This window comes from Natator depressus, chromosome 14 (genome assembly GCF_965152275.1).
Source record: "Natator depressus isolate rNatDep1 chromosome 14, rNatDep2.hap1, whole genome shotgun sequence".
NCBI lineage: Eukaryota > Metazoa > Chordata > Testudines > Cheloniidae > Natator > Natator depressus.
Window position 1 is genome coordinate 24,776,911 of NC_134247.1, and position 21,196 is coordinate 24,798,106.

Below are 21,196 nucleotides of genomic sequence, written 5' to 3' on the forward strand. Positions count from 1 at the left end.
CAGATATAGGAAAAAACCCTCTAAGTGCATAGCAATTCTGAAGTAAACTACAAGGTAAGCTCCAACTCAGGCAGTGAGAATGAACTATGAGGGATCAGGATAGCATCTCCCTTAAATTGCCCTGGGAGGGGGCACAAAGAGGCATAGTGTGCATGAGCCACCGCAACGGGTATTGCTATGGAAAACTCTCTGGCTTTGGACACACTGGGTGCACACACACCTCAGTGGAATACAGATGTGAATCTCTCGGTGAACAACTTCTGATCTGTCCCTGCATCCCTAGGCTGGAGCATGCTCAGTGCAGATGGAATCTTTAGGGAATTTAGCTGCCAAATCTAACAGGTCTCTGTGACGTTGCACCCTATAATGCTTTATGGAAATATGCTTATGAATATAAATGACATAACTGGCATATGTTTTATGCTACATATGCCATCTAACACATCTCTGCAAAGGTTATGATCTGCTGAATATATTCATCCTATTTGTATGCATGTATCATTTTTGTATTCGAAGTTATGAACATTGGCTGTGTACATGTTTGATTTTAAGTAGCCTTAGTAAGGCATTTGGGCAGCTTCTTTAGAAAGGAATTTGCACACTAAGTTCCCAATCAAGAAACACTTAATGGACAATGGATCTTGGAAGGCTCCACATAAGAAGTCTACTTGAGGACGTTCAAGGTAGCATGTGAACAATAGCTGCTACCTGTAAGTTCTGAGTGATGCATGGACATGTGACTTGCCCATGTGACTCCAAAACTCCATCTTGTAGCTGGAATTCTACACAGGGGGAGGGAAGGGTGTCCACCCACAAGAGAGTCTATTTAAACCTCTGGGAGACCCCTCCATTTTGTCTTCAGTTGGTTCAAGAGAGAGCCTCTCCACCCCCAAAGGATACTTGAAAGAAACTGGAACAAAGGACAGTAACCACGGGGGTGTAAGTGATTGCTGGACCCAGACTAGAAGGAGCCTAGTCTGTAAAAGAAGCTTACTGGAACATCTCTGAGGATTAGGTTTCATCTGTAATCACTTTCTTACTGTATTAGGCATAGACTTGTATGTTTTTTTATTTTGTTTGGTAATTTACTTTGTTCTGTCTGTTACTACTTAGAACCACTTAAATCCTACTTTTTGTATTTAATAAAATCACTTATTAATTAACCCAGAGTATGTATTAATACCTGGGGTGGCTGGGGTGACAAACAGCTGTGCATATCTCTCTATCAGTGTTATAGAGGGTGAACAATTTATGAGTTTACCCTGTATATGCTTTATTTGGGGTTTTGGACCGCACTGGGAGTTGGGCATCTGAGTGTTGGAGACAAGAACACTTCTTAAGCTGTTTTCAGTGAAGCTTGCAGCTGTTGGGGGGGATGTGGCTCAGACCTGGGTCTGGGTTTGCAGCAGACTAGCAGGTCTGGCTCAAAACAGGCAGGGCACTGAAGTCCCAAGCTGCCAGGGGAAACGGGCTCAGGGGTAGTCTCAGCACATCAGTTGGCAGCCCCAAGAAGGTTTCTGTGATCCAACCCATCACAGTCTCTACTGAGCATATGCACACTGATTTTCCAAGGCTTATATCTTAACCAAACTGGGTGGTTCTACATGAGAACAGCAAAAAGAACATTCTTGACATGCAGGCAACTCCCCTGCCAAAATTCAAATCCTTGCCCAAAGCACCTGAGCTCAACACTGCAATAGTTGTAAGAACTTTATTAACATGACCTAACCAATGTATTTTCCACTAGTTTTGGTCTTAGAAGCAGCTGAGTTATTTTTGCTGAAACTTTCCAGAAGTATTCACCCTAAGGCAGAAAATTAATGGGAATTGTCAGCTCACCCAGTTAGTTTGGCAAAGTTAGAAGCAGCTGGAAACAGGGCCTTCCAATGGGAAGTGTTGAGCAACCTTAACTATAGGCAATGCTACAGGCTCCACTTATAATTATGCAGTCTGAGGATGCTGCAGGCACTCTGTCCTGATGTGCTGTTTATACCCTTGCAAAGCAGTGCCAATCATTAACAGCTTCATTCTTGTTTCACAGTCTTTTTCCTCCACTCTAATTGTCTTAGCTCCCTAGTTTTGATGAGAGATTTCAGAGAGGCATCAGGTACAAAGCATGCACCCTGGTGAAAGCAGACATCATTGAAAAGGTTAATTGTGAGTGAGGCCTCCCAACACTGGATATTTGTCACACAGGGATAAATTACCTGTCTGCCTGTGGCTAAAGGGAACAAATTTCATATACAAAAATTCATAAAACACTCCCTGGATTCTCCAGGTGGTGCCAACATGATGGCTTTTTTTAAATTTTTTTACATGGCTGTCCTTTCCAAAACTATATAAAACATCATCACTGACAGATTTGCAAAAGAGATACCATGAAGCTGTCTCTGCAAATTGTATATAAACTTTAAATATTAAATAACCAATGAGGTCCCAGATTTTCAGAGTCAAACATCTCTCAGTAAGGTTTGTGCTCAGTGAAATGCCTAACTCTTTGATCGCAATGTCAAACTCTTTTCCCTTTAGGCCAGTGAAGCTGACTCTTTCATAACGTGATATCATGTTCCACACTCTGACACTTGTTCATTTCTCTTTCTGAGAATGTGAAGCAGGCTGGGAGGTTCCCCCTGTCTTTTTGCTTGGCTCTGTCAGAGTGACATGGGAGAACTCAAGAACCGGTCCCCTGACATGTGCAGTAATTGAAAACTATTTAGCTGTTATTTGCATACTCCAGCTTTTACCCAGAAGTGGAATTTGTTCAGTAATCATCTTGGTGTTTATTTCTAACCCGAACACACCCCCAAGAATAATATGTTCAGTGATCAAGTCAGATCTTTCTTTTGCTGAATTAACTGATTTTGAGCCTCATGCAGGGCCTTAGACTTTAAAGGGATGTGCACAGATTTAGAAGCTTTTGTAGACTTGTGAGAAAAAGGGTCAGATCCTTGATACACACACCCAATCTCTTTGGGCTGCTGGATTAGGACAGCACAAAACAGTCCTAACTGGTTAGCTGGAGATTCTGTTGGCAAAGGTCATGTTCAACACAGGAGAAAACTTCCCCCAGCCCTGGGGACATTGAAGGGGGAATGCGGGACATTCTTCTGCCATGTGCCCTCAGGGTGCTGTGCTCCAGTGACCTGGGACTGTTACTGCTGGTGGAAATTAGAGCAGCTCTGAGGTTACTCTAAATTGCAAAGGAGACCAAACTGCCTGTAAGAACCCATGGACTTACAATTGGGGTCTGTGGGGTTTCAGGCAGGCATTGTTTCCTCATCGCCACCAGGGCCCAGATGGGCTTGCCACCAAGAGGAACTGAGATGACCTGCAGGAAATCCCACCATAGGGGGCATGAGCGACAGCCCTCTGGGGTTTCCTGATTGGCTGGCACTTCCCACATAAATCAGGAAGCCATTTCTGGGAGTTGTCTGAGTAATGCAGACCTCTGTCGTGCCTCAGACCCTGCTCACCACTCCGCACTGTGACTCACCGTGATTCCTGGTGCTCGACCTAGGCTTGGCTCTCAACCCTGATCATGGGTTACTGTGTCTGGCTTAAGACCACTGCTGACTCCTGTGAAAAAGTCTGGCCCAGCCCCACCCCAGTTCTCGCTTCACTCTCTCACTTTGGTAATGGACTCTGACTTTGCGGTTTGGACCTGGCTTGGCCCTGGACTGATCCCTGGCCTTTGGTCCTGATACTGAGCAGCTCACTCTGTGCCTCTGACCTTGTCCTGACACTGGCCCCCAGAAGCACAAGCATGGGGTGGGGATATGGGGACTGCTGTAAGTGAAATGGGGCCAAGGAGCATGGAGAAAATATCCTGAGAAATTAGGACTGGACTTTGCAAAATAAACTGCTTGATTTGTCTTGTACACCCTGTGGCCAGCAGAAGTGCTTGGAAGTTTAGCTTGTGGAGCACTCACTAACATTTTTCTTCCCCTCCACTGAAACTTGAGCCCAAAAGTTTCAAAGCAAATAAGTGCCCTGGTTTCCGAAGTGCTGAGCACCCACAGCTCGCATTAGAAATCAGGCCACTTTTCCGTAGGAACCTCAGAACAAATTTAACATTAGGGATGGGAGTTTGAAAATGCTGGCCTGTGTGCTTATATGAACCTCCAGCAATGGAAGATGAATTCCCAACAGAGGAGTGGAGAGAGGTTTGTGGCATCCCTAGCATTAAAATGCTCCTCATGCATTTTCACTTAACCTGATTCAAAAGCCAGCCTAGCAATTCTGTGACTTGATCCCTCACTCCCCACGCCAGAAGCAGCTTTGACAGCAGTGAACCCTTCTGGCCAGTCTAGGAGCTGTGCTGAGGAGCTGCCTTCCAATCCTCCTCCTTAAGCATCCACTCCCCTCAATCACTAGGCGCTTAGAAAGACCTGACCTCCAATTCACATCGTTTTCACGTCTCTCGCTAATACAGGCAGTTTCTCTTTTAAAGCAGAGATGTAAATTCCACAGAATCCGACTGAGCTAATAAACCCCAAAGCGTAATATTGCATTTGAGAGTTGCACGGTGTATTGGATTTGCCTTTCCCATTGTGTCATTATTTCATTAAAATGCAATGACTTTGAAGCTGGGCGGAATGCATCCTAGTTAGTGGCACAACTGTGTTAATCACGTACACTCTACATCAACCCAGTCCTACATGAATCAGTAAAGAGGAGTGTGTTGACTGCATTTGTAACCCACTGGCCCGGGTGTGTTCCAGGTCCCCCTCTGTACCCGATGTACACAGGATATGGGTCTGTTAGAGCCCCACCTGGATAGTGTTGGCTTGCACTTTACAGTACACCAGTGGGTTACACATTTCTGCTATCTGGGATTCCTGTAATTCCTCCTGTATTTCAAAGGCCACAGAATTTCATCCTGTTATACTTTGGGCTCAACACAGGGGCTTTAGTACATATTTCTAAATTGCTAAATATGTATAATGAAATATGCAAGATGTGCAGCATGGCCAGTTAACTCTGTTCTAGAAACTTAATGTCTGTAAGCTCTTTTTCATGGATTTATAGATTTTTAAAGCCAGACAGGATGATTAGATCATCTAGTCTGGACCTCATGTATTACATAGGCCAGAGAATTTCATCTTGTTACCCCCGTGTAGAGTTGGGCATGTCTCAAGTTGGGCACCCATCAACACTAGTCACATGTGTGAAGAAGTTCTTCCTTTTGTTTGTTTTAAGCCTGCTGCCTATTAATTTCATTGGGTGACCCCTGATTCTAGTGTTATGTGAAGGGGTAAAGAACACTTCCCTATTCACTTTCTCCACTCAAGTCATGATTTTATAGAGATCTATCACATCCTCCCTTAGTTGTCTCTTTTCCAAACTGAACAGTCCTGGTCTTTCTAATTTCTCCTCATACGGAAGCTATTCCATACCCCTAATAATTTTTGTTGCTATTCTCTGTACTTTTTCCAATTCTAATATATCTTTTTTGAGATGGGGCACCCAGAACTTGCATGCAATATTCAAGATGTGGGCATACCATGGCTTTATATAGTGGCATTATGATATGTTCTGTCATATTATCTATCCCTTTCTGAATGATTCCCAACATTCTGTTTGCTTTTTTGACTGCTGCTGCATGTTGAGTGGATGTTTTCAGAGAACTATCCACAATGACTTCAAGATCTCTTGCTTGAGTGATAACAGCTAATTTAGATCCCATCATTTTGTATATGTAGTTGGGATTACGTTTTCCAAAGTGCATTACTTTGCATTTATCAACACTGAATCTCATCTGCCATTTTGTTGCTCAGTCACCTAGTTTTGTGAGATCCTTTTGTAACTCTTCATAGTCATATTTGGATTTAACAGTCTTGAGTAATTTTGTATCATCCACTTCACTGTTTAACCTTTTTTCCATTTAAGAATATGTTGAACAGCACTGTCCCAGTTCAGATCCCTAGGGGACACCACTATTTACCTCTCTCCTGAAAACATTTATTCCTACCCTTTGATTCCTGTCTTTTAACCATCCATGAGAGGGCCTTCCCTCTTAGCCCATGACTGCTTACTTTGGTTAAGAGCCTTTGGTAAGGGACCTTGTCAAAGGCTTTCTGAAAGTCCAGGTACACTGTGTCTACTGGGTCACACTTGTCCACGTGTTTGTTGACCCCCTCAAAGAATTGTAATAGATTGGTGAGGCATGACTTCTCTTTACAAAAGCTGTGGTGGCTCTTCCCCAACAAATCATGTTAATCTGTGTGTCTGATAATTCTGTTCTTTACTATAGTTTCAACAATTTTGTCTGGTACTGAAGTTATGCTTACTGGCCTGTAATTGTCAGGATCGCCTCCGGAACCTTTTTTAAAAATTGGGTTACATTAGCTATCTTCCAGTCACCTGGTACAGAGGCTGATTTAAGCGATAGGTTATATACCATAGCTAGTAGTTCTGCAATTTCATATTTGAGTTCCTCCAGAACTCTGGATTAAGTTTAGAAGTGTGTGCAACAAGAGTGATGTAGTGGTGGGAGTCTGCTATAGACCACCGGACCAGGGGGATGAGGTGGATGAGGCTTTCTTCCGGCAACTCACGGAAGCTACTAGATCGCATGCCCTGATTCTCATGGGTGACTTTAATTTTCCTGATATCTGCTGGGAGAGCAATACAGCGGTGCATAGACAATCCAGGAAGTTTTTGGAAAGCGTAGGGGACAATTTTCTGGCGCAAGTGCTAGGGGAGCCAACTAGGGGGGGCGCTTTTCTTGACCTGCTGCTCACAAACCGGGTAGAATTAGTGGGGGAAGCAAAAGTGGATGGGAATCTGGGAGGCAGTGACCATGAGTTGGTTGAGTTCAGGATCCTGACGCAGGGAAGAAAGGTAAGCAGCAGGATACGGACCCTGGACTTCAGGAAAGCAGACTTCGACTCCCTCAGGGAACGGATGGGTAGGATCCCCTGGGGGACTATCATGAAGGGGAAGGGAGTCCAGGAGAGCTGGCTGTATTTCAAGGAATCCCTGTTGAGGTTACAGGGACAAACCATCCCGATGAGTCGAAAGAATAGTAAACATGGCAAGCGACCAGCTTGGCTTAATGGTGAAATCCTAGCGGATCTTAAACATAAAAAAGAAGCTTACAAGAAGTGGAAGGTTGGACATATGACCAGGGAAGAGTATAAAAATATTGCTCGGGCATGTAGGAAAGATATCAGGAGGGCCAAATCGCACCTGGAGCTGCAGCTAGCAAGAGATGTCAAGAGTAACAAGAAGGGTTTCTTCAGGTATGTTGGCAACAAGAAGAAAGCCAAGGAAAGTGTGGGCCCCTTACTGAATGAGGGAGGCAACCTAGTGACAGAGGATGTGGAAAAAGCTAATGTACTCAATGCTTTTTTTGCCTCTGTTTTCACTAACAAGGTCAGCTCCCAGACTGCTGCGCTGGGCATCACAGAATGGGGAAGAGATGGCCAGCCCTCTGTGGAGATAGAGGTGGTTAGGGACTATTCAGAAAAGCTGGACGTGCACAAGTCCATGGGGCCGGACGAGTTACATCCGAGAGTGCTGAAGGAATTGGCGGCTGTGATTGCAGAGCCCTTGGCCATTATCTTTGAAAACTCGTGGCGAACGGGGGAAGTCCCGGATGACTGGAAAAAGGCTAATGTAGTGCCAATCTTTAAAAAAGGGAAGGAGGATGATCCTGGGAACTACAGGCCAGTCAGCCTCACCTCAGTCCCTGGAAAAATCATGGAGAAGGTCCTCAAAAAATCAATCCTGAAGCGCTTACATGAGAGGAAAGTGATCAGGAACAGTCAGCATGGATTCACCAAGGGAAGGTCATGCCTGACTAATCTAATCGCCTTTTATGATGAGATTACTGGTTCTGTGGATGAAGGGAAAGCAGTGGATGTATTGTTTCTTGACTTTAGCAAAGCTTTTGACACGGTCTCCCACAGTATTCTTGTCAGCAAGTTAAGGAAGTATGGGCTAGATGAATGCACTATAAGGTGGGTAGAAAGCTGGCTAGATTGTCGGGCTCAACGGGTAGTGATAAATGGCTCCATGTCTAGTTGGCAGCCGGTGTCAAGTGGAGTGCCCCAGGGGTCGGTCCTGGGGCCGGTTTTGTTCAATATCTTCATAAATGATCTGGAGGATGGTGTGGATTGCACTCTCAGCAAATTTGCGGATGATACTAAACTGGGAGGAGTGGTAGATACGCTGGAGGGGAGGGATAGGATACAGAAGGACCTAGACAAATTGGAGGATTGGGCCAAAAGAAATCTGATGAGGTTCAATAAGGATAAGTGCAGGGTCCTGCACTTAGGATGGAAGAATCCAATGCACCGCTACAGACTAGGGACCAAATGGCTAGGCAGCAGTTCTGCGGAAAAGGACCTAGGGGTGACAGTGGACGAGAAGCTGGATATGAGTCAACAGTGTGCCCTTGTTGCCAAGAAGGCCAATGGCATTTTGGGATGTATAAGTAGGGGCATAGCGAGCAGATCGAGGGATGTGATCGTTCCCCTCTATTCGACACTGGTGAGGCCTCATCTGGAGTACTGTGTCCAGTTTTGGGCCCCACACTACAAGAAGGATGTGGATAAATTGGAGAGAGTCCAGCGAAGGGCAACAAAAATGATTAGGGGTCTAGAGCACATGACTTATGAGGAGAGGCTGAGGGAGCTGGGATTGTTTAGTCTGCAGAAGAGAAGAATGAGGGGGGATTTGATAGCTGCTTTCAACTACCTGAAAGGGGGTTCCAAAGAGGATGGCTCTAGACTGTTCTCAATGGTAGCAGATGACAGAACGAGGAGTAATGCTCTCAAGTTGCAATGGGGGAGGTTTAGATTGGATATTAGGAAAAACTTTTTCACTAAGAGGGTGGTGAAACACTGGAATGCGTTACCTAGGGAGGTGGTAGAATCTCCTTCCTTAGAGGTTTTTAAGGTCAGGCTTGACAAAGCCCTGGCTGGGATGATTTAACTGGGAATTGGTCCTGCTTCGAGCAGGGGGTTGGACTAGATGACCTTCTGGGGTCCCTTCCAACCCTGATATTCTATGATTCTATGATTCTTGGGTGAATACCATCTGGTCCTGGTTACTTAATACTGTTTAATGTATCAATTTGTTCCAAAACCTCCTCTCGACACCTCAGTCTGGGACAGTTCCTCAGATTTGTCTCCTAAAAAGAATGGCTCAGGTGTGGGAATCTCCCTCATATCCTCTGCAGTGAAGACGGATGCAAAGAATTCATTTAGCTTCTCTGCAACAGCATGTCTGCCTTGAGTGCTTCTTTAGCACCTCGACTGTCCAGTGGCCCCCACTGATTGTTTGGTATACTTCCTTCTGATTTTTTTTGCTGTTAGTTTGAGTCTTTTGCTGGTTGCTCTTCAAATTGTTTTTTGGGCTGTCTAATTACACTTTTGCACTTGACTTGCCAGAGCTTATACTCCTTCGTATTTTCCTCAGTAGGATTTGGCTTCCCATTTTTAAAGGACTCCTTTTTGCCTCTAACTGCTTCTTTGACTTTGTTGTTTAACCATGGTGGCATTTTATTTTGGTCCTCTTACTATTCTTTTATTTGGGGTGTACATTTAATTTGTATATTTCTTGCTTGTAACTTCTATACGTTTTAATATTTGCCTTTCAATGGTCCTGCTAGGCTTTGAAACTCATACTTGATTGAGGAGAATGAGACAAAAGAGGCATTGCTCAAATTTATGCTGCTGCTCTTTTTTTACTTAAGACATTTTTTAGAAAGACTGGGTTCAATGGACAGCTGCATATTTGTGTACATTGCAATGGCGATATCTGGCAACTTTAAAAACTGCAATTTTTAAAATGAAAGCTTAATATTTGCCATATATTACAGAATGGAGAAAGACTGCAAAAGGACCCTAAAATAGCATGTTTGGTACATTTTTCTCATGCCCATGACTTTCCTCATTGCCTGATGGGAGGCATGTTTTTCTGGGACACGTAAAAATTATATCATATCCATCTCTTCCATAGCACTTGTCAGCCACAGATCTCAGAGCACGTTAAAAAGGAGGTGAGTATCATTGACTCCATTTCACAGAGAGGGAAAGCAAGGCACAAGGAGATGAAGTGACTCATCTGAGCACACTAGTAGCAGAGGTGGGACTAGAACCCAACAAGTCTTTGGCCAGGGTGCTATCTCAGCAGCCACACTACCTTCTGTTAAGCCACCCCTGCAAAAATTCGCTGTCAGGATTTCCTGAGGCCTGTCAGGCTGAAAAGGGAGAAAGTACAAAATTGTCCCAAAGAGGGTGGGGCTTTTAAAAAAATGAGAGAAAAGGTGTGGCAATAATATTCTGCAGTGTGTATGTTGTTTTATTCAACCTCATATCAATGAAAAATGACTGAGTGGAATCTCCTGAAGACTTTTTTTACAAGTTTACCTTTAAACTGAAGCCTGTGAAGTCTGAGCTCCAAAGGAGAACTTTTTAGCAAGTTAGGAGCAAGAGTTATAACTGAAAACCTTTTCCATCCTTAGCAGCATTGCCAGCTCTCAGTATTTTACTGCAAATTGCACAAGTTTTGATATTTTACGTAAAGCCCTAGCAACTGGAGACGTGGCTCCGAACCCAAAAAGCAAAGAAAAAGAACCAATATTTTATTAAAATCTCATTATTTTAATGCCAATCTCATGATTTTGGGTCCTGACTCATGATTTTTGAATGTTTATCAACAGTGTCTTAATTATAGTGGTTGCTACCAGCGACTTACCTTTAGTTCTTCCAGGTCAGGCCGCTCCATGCTCACTACAGCTGCTAGCAGCTGGTCTTCCAAGCCATCTCGAGTTACAGTGAAATTGATCAGGGTGCACTGTGCCTGCATCTCAGGTTGGTAATGGGGGTTTGCTAGCTTTGTGTGGAGGATGAGATGGAAACTGGGGTTGTATTCACATTCTTTGTCTCCAATTTTAATATACCTGAAACAGAATCAACAGATGAAAACGTTCATGTGGCTTCCAAAGCTCTTTTAGCTCACTTACTAATGTCATTCATGTCTAATAGCATTTAACAGCATGACATTATATATGCTCACTATACATAGATATCAATTTAAAGTTAAGAACAGTTATGGTTAGATGGCATTTGAGACACCCTCTCGTTGAGATAGTCTAGACTTTCACGCTGTCTCCATTTGGGGGTGCTCAATCTCAAATGTAAGTCATTCCTAGTTTTGAAGCAGCCCAACAGTCTGTCATAAAAAAAAAAAGTTTCGACCTGATGACTTTAAAGAGTCATAACTTTAAATCTATGGAGCCTATTTTCTTCAGACTAGGCTGGGTCCGTAAATCTCACAGAGATTTAAAAATGAAGCCAAGGCTGGAGACTGGCTGTGCTGCACTGTCTCCTGTGAGAAGTAAGATAACAGACAAAATTCCAATTTGTTTTATATATTGCATGATTTGACAAATTGGTTATGGTTTATAACGACAGGGAACAGACAGTGCAGAAGGAATATCAGAGCACAGCAAACCTAGGAATGAATGCAACCAGCAGGAATCAGAGCAGAAGAATTCCCAGATGAATGTGGGGTACAGTGATGTTGAATGTACATTTATCTTAGGCGTGCGCTACACAGAACTTTGTACTGGTATCAGTATTTCAGTCTGGGGTGTGATTTTTTTTTTTTTTTTTACTGATACACAGGTATAGGTAAAGCCGTATAACTTGTGTGTGTAGACACAGCATCAGTAAAAAGATAAAATGTCATTACCCTTTGTATCATAGTAGTGCCAAACAGAATCCGGGCCCAACTGTGCTGGGCACTGTACATAAGAACATAGAACGGCCATACTGGGTCACACCAATGGTCCATCTAGCCCAGTATCCTGTCTTCTCACAGTGGCTAGTGCCAGATGCTTCAGAGGTACCGAACACGTCAATTATTGAGTGATTCATCCCATTGTCCGCTCCCAGCTTCTGGCAGTCATGGGGTTGCATACAGTGATGAGCTGCCAAAATCTTAACAATGGGTTCCCTCCTCACTCCACGAGGGGGTTGTTGCCCACCCCCGCCCCCCGGGACTCCTGCTCCATCCAACCCCCCAGTGTTCCTTGTTGCCCGCCCCCCCAGGAACCCTGCTCCATCCACCCCCCTCCTCTGTCCCCTGACTGCCCCCAGAACCGGGCAGGAGGGTCCCGTAGGCCATCATAGTGGGTGCCCACCCCACCCCTAAGAGCCAGAGGTACCTGCCGGCGGGCAAGGTGGGGAGTCCCGGAGGTACTTACCTGGGGCAGCTCCCAGGAAGCATCCAGCAGGTCCCTCTGGCTCCTAGGGGTGGGGGAGCAGCCGCTCCCCCACTGATCACATCAAAAGTGGTGCCTTAGGCGCCGACTCCCTGGGTGCTCTGGGGCTGGAGCACCCACGGGGAAAATTGGTGGGTGCAGAGCACCCACTGGCAGCTCCCCACCCTGCGCCTGGCTCCAGATCACCTCCGCTCCGCCTCCACCTCCTCCCCTGAAAGCACCGCCCCGCTCTGCTTCTCCGCACCTCCCCCCCCGGCTTCCCACGAATCAGCTGTTTGGCGGGAAAGCGTGGGGGGGGGGGAAGAGAGAGAAGCAGGCAGTGGCTTCCCGCTCAGGCCCAGGGAGGCGGAGGTGAGCTGGGGCGGGGAGTGGTTCCCCTGCACGCCCCCCCCCCGGTTACCTGCTGCGGCGCGGGTGGCCCTCCTCGCGCCCCCCCACCCCAGCTCACCTGCGCATCCCTGGGCCTGAGTGGGAAGCCACGGCCTGCTTCTCAGCCTGCCCCGGCTTCCCGCATGAATCAGCTGTTCGGCGGGAAGCCGGGGGTGGGGCAGAGAAGCAGGCAGCGGCTTCATACTCAGGCCGAGGGTGGCGGAGGTGAGTTGGGGTGGGGAGCGGTTCCCCTGCACGTCCCACCCACCCCCGGTTACCTGCTGCAGCGTGGGCGGCCCTCCTCGTGCCCCCCTGCCCCAGCTCACCTGTGCATCCCTGGGCCTGAGCAGGAAGCCAGCGGCCTGCTTCTCAGCCTGCCCCAGCTTCCCGCGCGAACAGCTGATTCGCGGGAAGCCGGGGGGGGGGGGGCGGAGAAGCAGAGCGGGGCGGCGCATTCAGGGGAGGAGGCGGAGGCGGAGCGGAGGTGGGCTGGGGGTGGGGCAGGGAGCTGCCGGTGGGTGCTCTGCACCCACCAAATTTTCCGCTTGGGTGCTCCAGGGCTGGAGCACCCGTGGAGGTGGCGCCTAAGGTGCCACTTTTGGCTGGTTAAATTTAGAAGCCCTTTTAGAACTGGTTGTCCCTCACGGAACAACCGGTTCTAAAAGGACTTCTAAATTTAACAACCCGTTCTAGCGAACCGGTGCGAACCGGCTCCAGCTCACCACTGGTTGCATCCCTGATCATCTTGGTTAATAACCATTGATGCACGTAACCTCCATGAACTTGTATAATTCTTTTTTTTAATCCAGTCATACTTTTGGCCTTCACAGCACCCCCTGGCAATGAGTTCCACAGGTTGACTGTGCAGTGTGTGAAGAAATACTTCCTTTTGTTTGTTTTAAACCTGCTGCCAATTAATTTCATTGGGTGACCCCTGGTTCTTGTGTTATGTGAAGGGGCAAATAACACTTCCTGATTCACTTTCTCCATACCAGTCATGACTGTATAAAGAGACCTCTATCATATCCCCCTCAAATGCCTCTTTTCCAAGGTGAACAGTCCCAGTCTTTTTAATCTCAGCTTCCCGACTCCTAATCACTTTTTCCAATTCTAATATATCTTCTTTGAGATGGGGTGACCAGAACTGCATGCAGTATTCAAGGTGTGGGCGTACCATAGATTTATACAGTGGCATTATGATATCTTCAGTCTTATTATCAATCCCTTTCCTAATGGTTCCTAATTTTCTACTACCTTTTTTGATTGCTGCTGCACACTGAGCAGATGTTTTCAGAGAACTATCCACAAGGATCCCAAAACCTCTTTCTTCAGTGGTAACAGCTAATTTAGATGCCATCATTTTGTATGCATAGTTGGGATTACAGTTTTCCAGTGTGCATTGCTTTGCATTTATCAACACTGAATTTCATCTACCGTTTTGTTGCCCAGTCATCCAGTTTTGTGAGATCCCTTTGTATCTCTTTGCAGTCTGCTCTGGACTTTACAATCTTGAGTAATTTTCTATCACCTGCAAATGTTGCCATCTCACTGTTCACTCCTTTTTCCAGATCATTTATGAATATGTTGAATAGGACTGGTCCCAGTATAGATGCTTTTTACCTCTCTCCATTCTGAAAAATGATGGTTTCTTCCTACCCTTTGTTTCCTATCTTTTAACCACTTACTTATCCATGAGAGGACCTTCCCTCTTGCCCCATGATTCTTACTTTGCTGAAGAGCCTTAGGTGAGGGACCTTGTCCTAGGCCTTCTGAACGGCCAAGTACACTATATCCACTGGATCACACTTGTCCACATGTTTGCTGACCCCTTCAAAATATTCTAATAAATTAGTGAGGTATGATTTCCCCAAGAAATCATGTTCATCTATGTGTCTGAAAATTCAGTTCTTTACTATAGTTTCAACTAATTTGCCTAGTACTGAGGTTAAGCTTACTGGCGTGTAATTGGAAGGATCACCTCTGGCACCTTTTTAAAAAATCAGCATTACATTAGCTCTCTCCAGTCATCTGGTACAGAGGCTGATTTAAGCAATAGGTTACATACCTTCATATACATAGATACATATACGTACATATGCATAGATAGTGAGAGACAGTTCTTGCATCAAAGACCTTACAGTCTAAACAGATGGAGTGGGAGAAAGGGAGTATTATCTACAGTCACAGAAGGAGCCTGTAACATAGCCCGGAACTGACCCCAGATACGCAGAGTCCCCATCCAAAACCTTGACCACAAGACTATCCTTTCTCTTGACTTCAATGGGACATCTGTCCATGTGGATCAGCTTGCAGGATTGGTGCCTTGGTGTGGAGTTCCTGAATATGAAAGTCCCTTTTCCCCAGGATGCCCAGGAGAACCACCCAAAGACCAAGGAGCAAGCTAGACATTTGGATGGCCAACATTCCCTTTTTCAAATAGTTACTGTTATTACCTCACAGTGACTTTCTAGAACTGAGTAATATACCACTGACAAGGGAGTGTTTTAGTTTTGCCATTGTCAGAAGAGATTCTAGTTTCATGTCACATCCACTACAAGCTTGTCTCCTTTTTCAAATTTTTCTGCTCTAGCTGTCACTTTTGGTACTGAAACAGCCATCTTGGTTGTGATGCTTTACTTTCACAATAAGGACAGGTTTCACAGTAGCAGCCATGTTAGTCTGTATTCGCAAAAAGAAAAGGAGTACTTGTGGCACCTTAGAGACTAAAATTTATTTGAGCATAAGCTTTCGTGAGCTACAGCTCACTTCATCGGATGCATTCAGTGGAAAATACAGTGGAATACCCACTGTATTTTCCACTGAATGCATCCGATGAAGTGAGCTGTAGCTCATGAAAGCTTATGCTCAGATAAATTTGCTAGTCTCTAAGGTGCCACAAGTACTCCTTTTCTTTTTTCACAATAAGGAGAGCCTAGTTTTCCTAGAAGTTTACATCATTCAACTGTATTTTAAGTGTGTTCAATAGTAAGGAAATAATCTCTGAGGATCTTAAGCTTTGGGTTGCACATTCCTTAACAGGCTCTTTGTTGTTTACTATTCAAAGCCACAAGTGAGAGTGCATCTAAAGCTGGTGCAGAAGCAGCTGAGATCACAGAAATGCTGTGATCCTGTTAAGCTAGATGTAAAGAGCGTTAAAAGTCTGAATGACACAGATGTATTGAAAGAAATACGACTCCATTGTGTGAAAGTCAGTGAGATGGGGATTCTTTGGATGCTAAGTTAAGTTCACCACACAGCTCTGCACACACACATTTGTTTGTTGCTATTATTTGAACACGGGTCTAAGAACACAGTCATCTTAATTCCACCCAAAAAGAAGCAAAAAAGGAAACACTGCTCTCCTGCCCCTTTGTATGAATATCTTCATGCTGAAAGGCACCTGGTCATTCCCCAAGAACCATCTCCCAGTATGTACTGCTCCCTGTGTTTCTGATACGTAAAGCTGCAACTTTATTCCCGAATAGCCAATAAAATGAGGACACTTTTTCTTCACAATCTGTGTGACAATAACTTGAAGTAAAATTACCCAACCTATAAATATTAGGAATGTCCAGAGGTGTCTTTGCCACATAAGGGGAGAGGGATATTTGTTTCTATACAGGGAGCCAAGTGATTAAGGGAACCGACTAATTAAGAGAGCTAAAGGTTTATTTCAACCCCAAGTGACTATCTATGATTGCCATGATTTAAAATCTCACCCCCAGTCCCAAAGGCAGAACACGAGTGAAGTGAGAAAGAAACACACACACACACACACACCCCCAAGCTTGGCAAAGGCAAGATATTAACATAAAGAACCCATCTCTTCTCCTGCCGACACTGGAAAAGGCCAGACAGAGAGATGGCCACAGACACATATTTCATTCACTCTCTCAGACTCTCACCTTCCTTTCTTGATTGTTTCTCGGCCAAGTAATGCTCCCAAAACTGGATCCACAGATTCCTCCAAGTTTTCAATCAAAACCACTTCACCTGCAGCAAGGGCTCGTTCCATGGTGTCCAAATACCTAGCACAGATGGTATTGGGACAATATCAGCATGTAGCACAGACTCTACTCACTGCAGCAAGGAGCATGAGCCCTGAGGGACACCAGAGAAAGCTGTGGAAAACCACTGAACAATTAGAACACAACAAAAACAATGAGGGGCAGGAGTGGGGGAGTCAGTTGGCCTCCTGTAGAAAAACCAATGGGGTTTCTACTACATTTCATAGAGAGCTTGCTGACCAGGGTGTCTGTGTATCCACACAGCCTTAGATGGTTAGGCACAGGGTATGTCTACACTGCAAACACCAGGAATGGCTGCAGTGAATGGGGTGAATGGAGGTATTTGACTCTTCTCATTGCACCTCTAAATACAGTGTCCTCCTGTGCATAACTGACACCCTGGCATGCAGCTGGAGATGGGGAAAGGAGGGACTGCACCACAGGGTAGGCAATGATGGCAGACAGAGTGGACCTTATGGGATTTTTTCTGTTCCCATCTAGATGTCAAGATGCCTTCTCCACTTTCATCACTTTACATTTTACTGCTTTAAACAACTAAAACGCATGATGAACAGCCAGGAGCACCCTCCAGGGGCTCTTAAAATGCTTTCAAACCCCCACCTGATCTGGCCTGTTTCCGGGGCTGGAATTCCAACCAGCCAATCACCTTGATCCCCTTTGAAACCGATGATGTTTCAGTACTGAGTGGTCAGTCTGGCCATTTGACAAGCAGCTTGCACAACCAATGAGTAGCGGAAACAGAGTAGGTGGGAGTTCTTTCCATATACACCTTGTATACTCCTCCTTTGTCTTTAACCCTGAGTTCATTGCAAGGCCACATGGCAGAGGGAGTGGGCCTGGCAGTTTCCCTAACCCCCTGGCAGCTCTATTCTATTCGCTTAGGCTCTCCTACTTTCTAGGACCTGCAGAAATGAGATCTGCTCTGCCTTTGTCCCACTGTGGAATGGAGTCAGGTGGGGCAGAATATAAGGCATGTGCTAACACAACGGTAGCCTGAAATGGACTAAGTCCACAGGGTGGAGAGTTACCATCCCAAGTGCAGAAGATTGGTATCCAGGTGTGCCCACATACATCTCTTTTCTCCTCCTTTTCCATTTTAAGGAGGTTTCTATTGCAACTAGGCCAAGCATTGAACAGCCCTGCTTATATTTAAACAGAAACAAAAGCAATAATGGTAATCATCTTGGTAATGAAAAAAGCAGGTTAATACACAAACAACTTTGGGAGCTTTCCCAGCCACTTGAATTTGCTCCAGTAGTCCTTACGCTGAAGTTATACACATGCAATACCTCAAGTCTGACACCGTAGCTAGCAATTAAAATACATGATTCTGTATGGTGGCTTGCATTTACCCCTTCTGCCCGATTCTGATCACTCTGAGATCTTCACCATACTTGGTTTTGATCCACTTGATCCCCTGGAGTTGGGGATCAACCATAAGGGGCCAGCGTTCACAGTTTGTGAGGATTGTGGCATTTTCCGTGGACATCCGATCAGCTGGAAGGCCTTCGTTCTGCCAGGCTGCTATATCAGCATCATCCGTCAGCATTGTCAGAGGGTCTAATGATGGAGTTACAGGGACTGGAACCTGAAAGCAAAGGAGGAATGTCCCCAAGCACATTGTTAAAAACTTGTGGAAGAAGCTGCCACATATTCCAAGGATGGGCAAGCAGAACCGAATCTAGCAATTTAGCTTAAGTGTTATTTGTTGGTGGCCTACAGTTTTACAGGATAGTTTCGATCTAGCATTAAAAGCCTCACTCATTCCTGATATATAGAAAAAAAACAAAGAATAATGCCTGCAGCATGCTAAGCACACCAAGTCATCACAGCTAAGCAGAGCAGGTTCAGATCACAAATTTCCATGTACAAACTCTTTGAAATGACAGTTTTGAAGAATATAATTAACATCCTCATAGGTCTGCTGTTTGTTGCAAAATGACATTGGCAGCTCTAGAAACATTTCTACAACAGGCAAGCCCCTTTCTGGGCCAGCTATGTTTACCTAGGAAACCTGGACGTGACAACTGATAAGCAAGCATTACTTGCTATGGGAAATGGAGATGCCATCACTTTTAGTGAAGCTATATGGATTGTCTTTTTAAATGTCCAACAGGAAGTCAGGCAAGCAGGTGGGAAGTTTTAGGAGAAGTTCTGCATTAAAGCAGAGAGACAGGATGGCTTTAGGGATAATACTGGCTCTCTTATTCTAACAGAGGTCCTTGTTCAGTGTTACAGAAAGAGAAAGTTACTGACCTATAACTGGAGATTCTTCAAGATGTGTGGTCCATATCTGTATTCCACTAGTGCCACCTCCCTTTCCTCTGCTTCAGAACCTTTCTGGTTTGCAGTAGAGAAGGAACTGGAGAGATGAGTCAGGTTCATCCTGCGCTTTATCTCTGACCAAGAGGATAAAGCGCAGGATGAACTGACTATCTCTCCAGTTCCTTCTCTACTGCAAACCAGAAAGGATCTGAAGCAGAGGGAAAGGGAGGTGGATAGTGGAATACAGATATGGACCACACATCTCAAAGAACCTCTACTTACAGATTAGTAACTTCCTCTTCTTCTTCAAGTGATGGTCCCTATTGTATTCCACTGTGGGTGTCTGACAAGCAGTACTTAAGCAGGAGGAGGATGTAGATGGTAGAGCTTAGCAGAGGACCGCTATCCCAAAGGAGGAATCATCAGAGGAGTCCTGCACCAGGGCATAATGTCTCGCAAACGTGTGAACCGAGCCCCACGTGGCCACTTTACAGATACCAAGGATACTTACTTCCTGAAGTGATGCCAAAGTTATTGCTTGTACTCTTGTCGAATGAGCTCTTAACCCATGGTGGCTGGGGGAAGGTTCAATAGCTGGTAGCAGAATAGAATGCAGCCAGAGATCTGTTTGTAGATTCTCTGGATGGAGATGGCACACCCCCTGATTCTCTCTGCTATAGAGATGAATAGTCCCCGGGACTTCCTAATTGGCTTTGTTCTTTGCAGGGAAAAGGCCAAGGCGCACTGAACAATGAGGGAATGGAGTCTTTGTTCCTCTGTGAAAGTGTGCAGTTTTGGAAAGAACACAGGGAAGTGAATCGATTGGTTAAGGTGAAATTCTGAAACTACTTTTGGGGTGAATTTGGGTTGTAGATGCAAAGGAACCTTATCCTTCTGGAATAAAATATAAGGAGGATTCATCATCATTTCTCCAAGCTTGACAGCCCTTCTAGCTGAGGTAATGGCTATGAGGAAAGCAACCTTCATGGAACGGAGAAACATGGAGCAAGAAACTAAAGGTTCAAAGGTGGGTCTTGTGAGTGTTGAGAACAAAGTTCAGATCTCCCTGGAGAGTACACTTCTGAATAGGCAGGAAGGGTCTGATTAGGCCTTTCCAGTATCTGGTAGTCAGTGGATGTGTGAAGACCAAGTAGCCCTGAGAAGACGGATGGTATGCACTGCTTTTTGCAAAGTGCACTTGCAAGGAACTGATGGACAGGCCTAATGTCTTCAGACAGAAGATATGATCCAAGATGAGAGGAGTATCTGCATTTTCTGGGAGAATGCTCCTTTGACGAGCCCAAGAAGAAAGCACCTCTATTTAGCTAAGTAACATCTTCTAGTAGAGTCCTTCCTACTATGAGAAAGGATGCCTCGCAGGCTGTGGAGCATGAACATTCTAAGGACGCTGCCCATCGAAATACCAAGCCCTGAGGTGTAGTTCATATGGCTCAAGGGGCTTGATCTTGTCATTCCATTGGGTCAGGAGCTCAAGAAACACTGGGAGGATGATAGGTAGTCGGGATGACATGCGTAGGAGGTTGGGAAATCAAAAATGTCTGGGCCAATAGGGGGACATCAGGATGACATGTGCCTTTGCGGCTGGATGTTGCGTAGAACTCATGGCAGGAGCAGTAGAGGAGGGAAGGCATAGTTTGAATTAGTTCAACCAAGGAAGAAGTAGAGGGTCACTCTGGGAGTGATAATATGGTCCTGTCCAATGAGGGAAGGAGAAAAGGGACGCCCACACATGCCTGATGAGGATTTGTGCACCATAGGAGGGAAGACACTGCCTTGGCTGGAACTGTTACCATGGCGATGGTAGTTTGGAAAGTAAACTGTTGCCTTCAAACATAGCTGCAGTCAAAGGTGGAGCTGTACAAACAGGGTGATTTAAGTGCATGAGGCCATATGATCTAAGTGAGACTGACATGTCTTGACTGGTACTCAAGGGTTTTCTGTGATCTGAGTTATTATTGCTCATGGTCTGGAACCTGTCCTTGGGCAAGTACGCTTTTGTGGTGATAGAATTGAAGGTGGCCCCAATTAAGTCCAAAGATTATGTGGGGGTAAGAATAGATTTTTTTGGTGTTTGTGCTGACTCCTAGTGAGGAGAGCAGGTGCGGCATTACAGAAGTTGACACACAGGCTTCCTGGCAGGACTTGGCAACAAGAAGCCAGTCATCGAGGTAGGGGAAGACCATGAGACTGTAACATCTGACATGAGCTACTACTACCAAGAATACCTTGGTAAAGTCTCCAGGGGGTGGTTGCTATGCTGAAAGGGATAACTCTG

The 21,196-nt window shown here is 45.3% G+C and overlaps 1 protein-coding gene across 1 annotated transcript in view; it reads right to left on the minus strand.

Annotated features, from left to right (window-relative positions):
• The window catches only part of DNAH9 (dynein axonemal heavy chain 9), a 397,352-nt gene that overhangs the window by 142,341 nt on the left and 233,815 nt on the right, over nt 1-21,196 (minus strand). Inside the window, exons 53-55 of the mRNA XM_074971509.1 lie at nt 17,988-18,223; nt 16,513-16,635; nt 10,708-10,912 (exon numbers count right to left, since the gene is read on the minus strand). Of these exons, the coding sequence (XP_074827610.1) occupies nt 10,708-10,912; nt 16,513-16,635; nt 17,988-18,223 (564 nt within the window). The remainder of the gene's footprint in view (nt 1-10,707; nt 10,913-16,512; nt 16,636-17,987; nt 18,224-21,196) is intronic.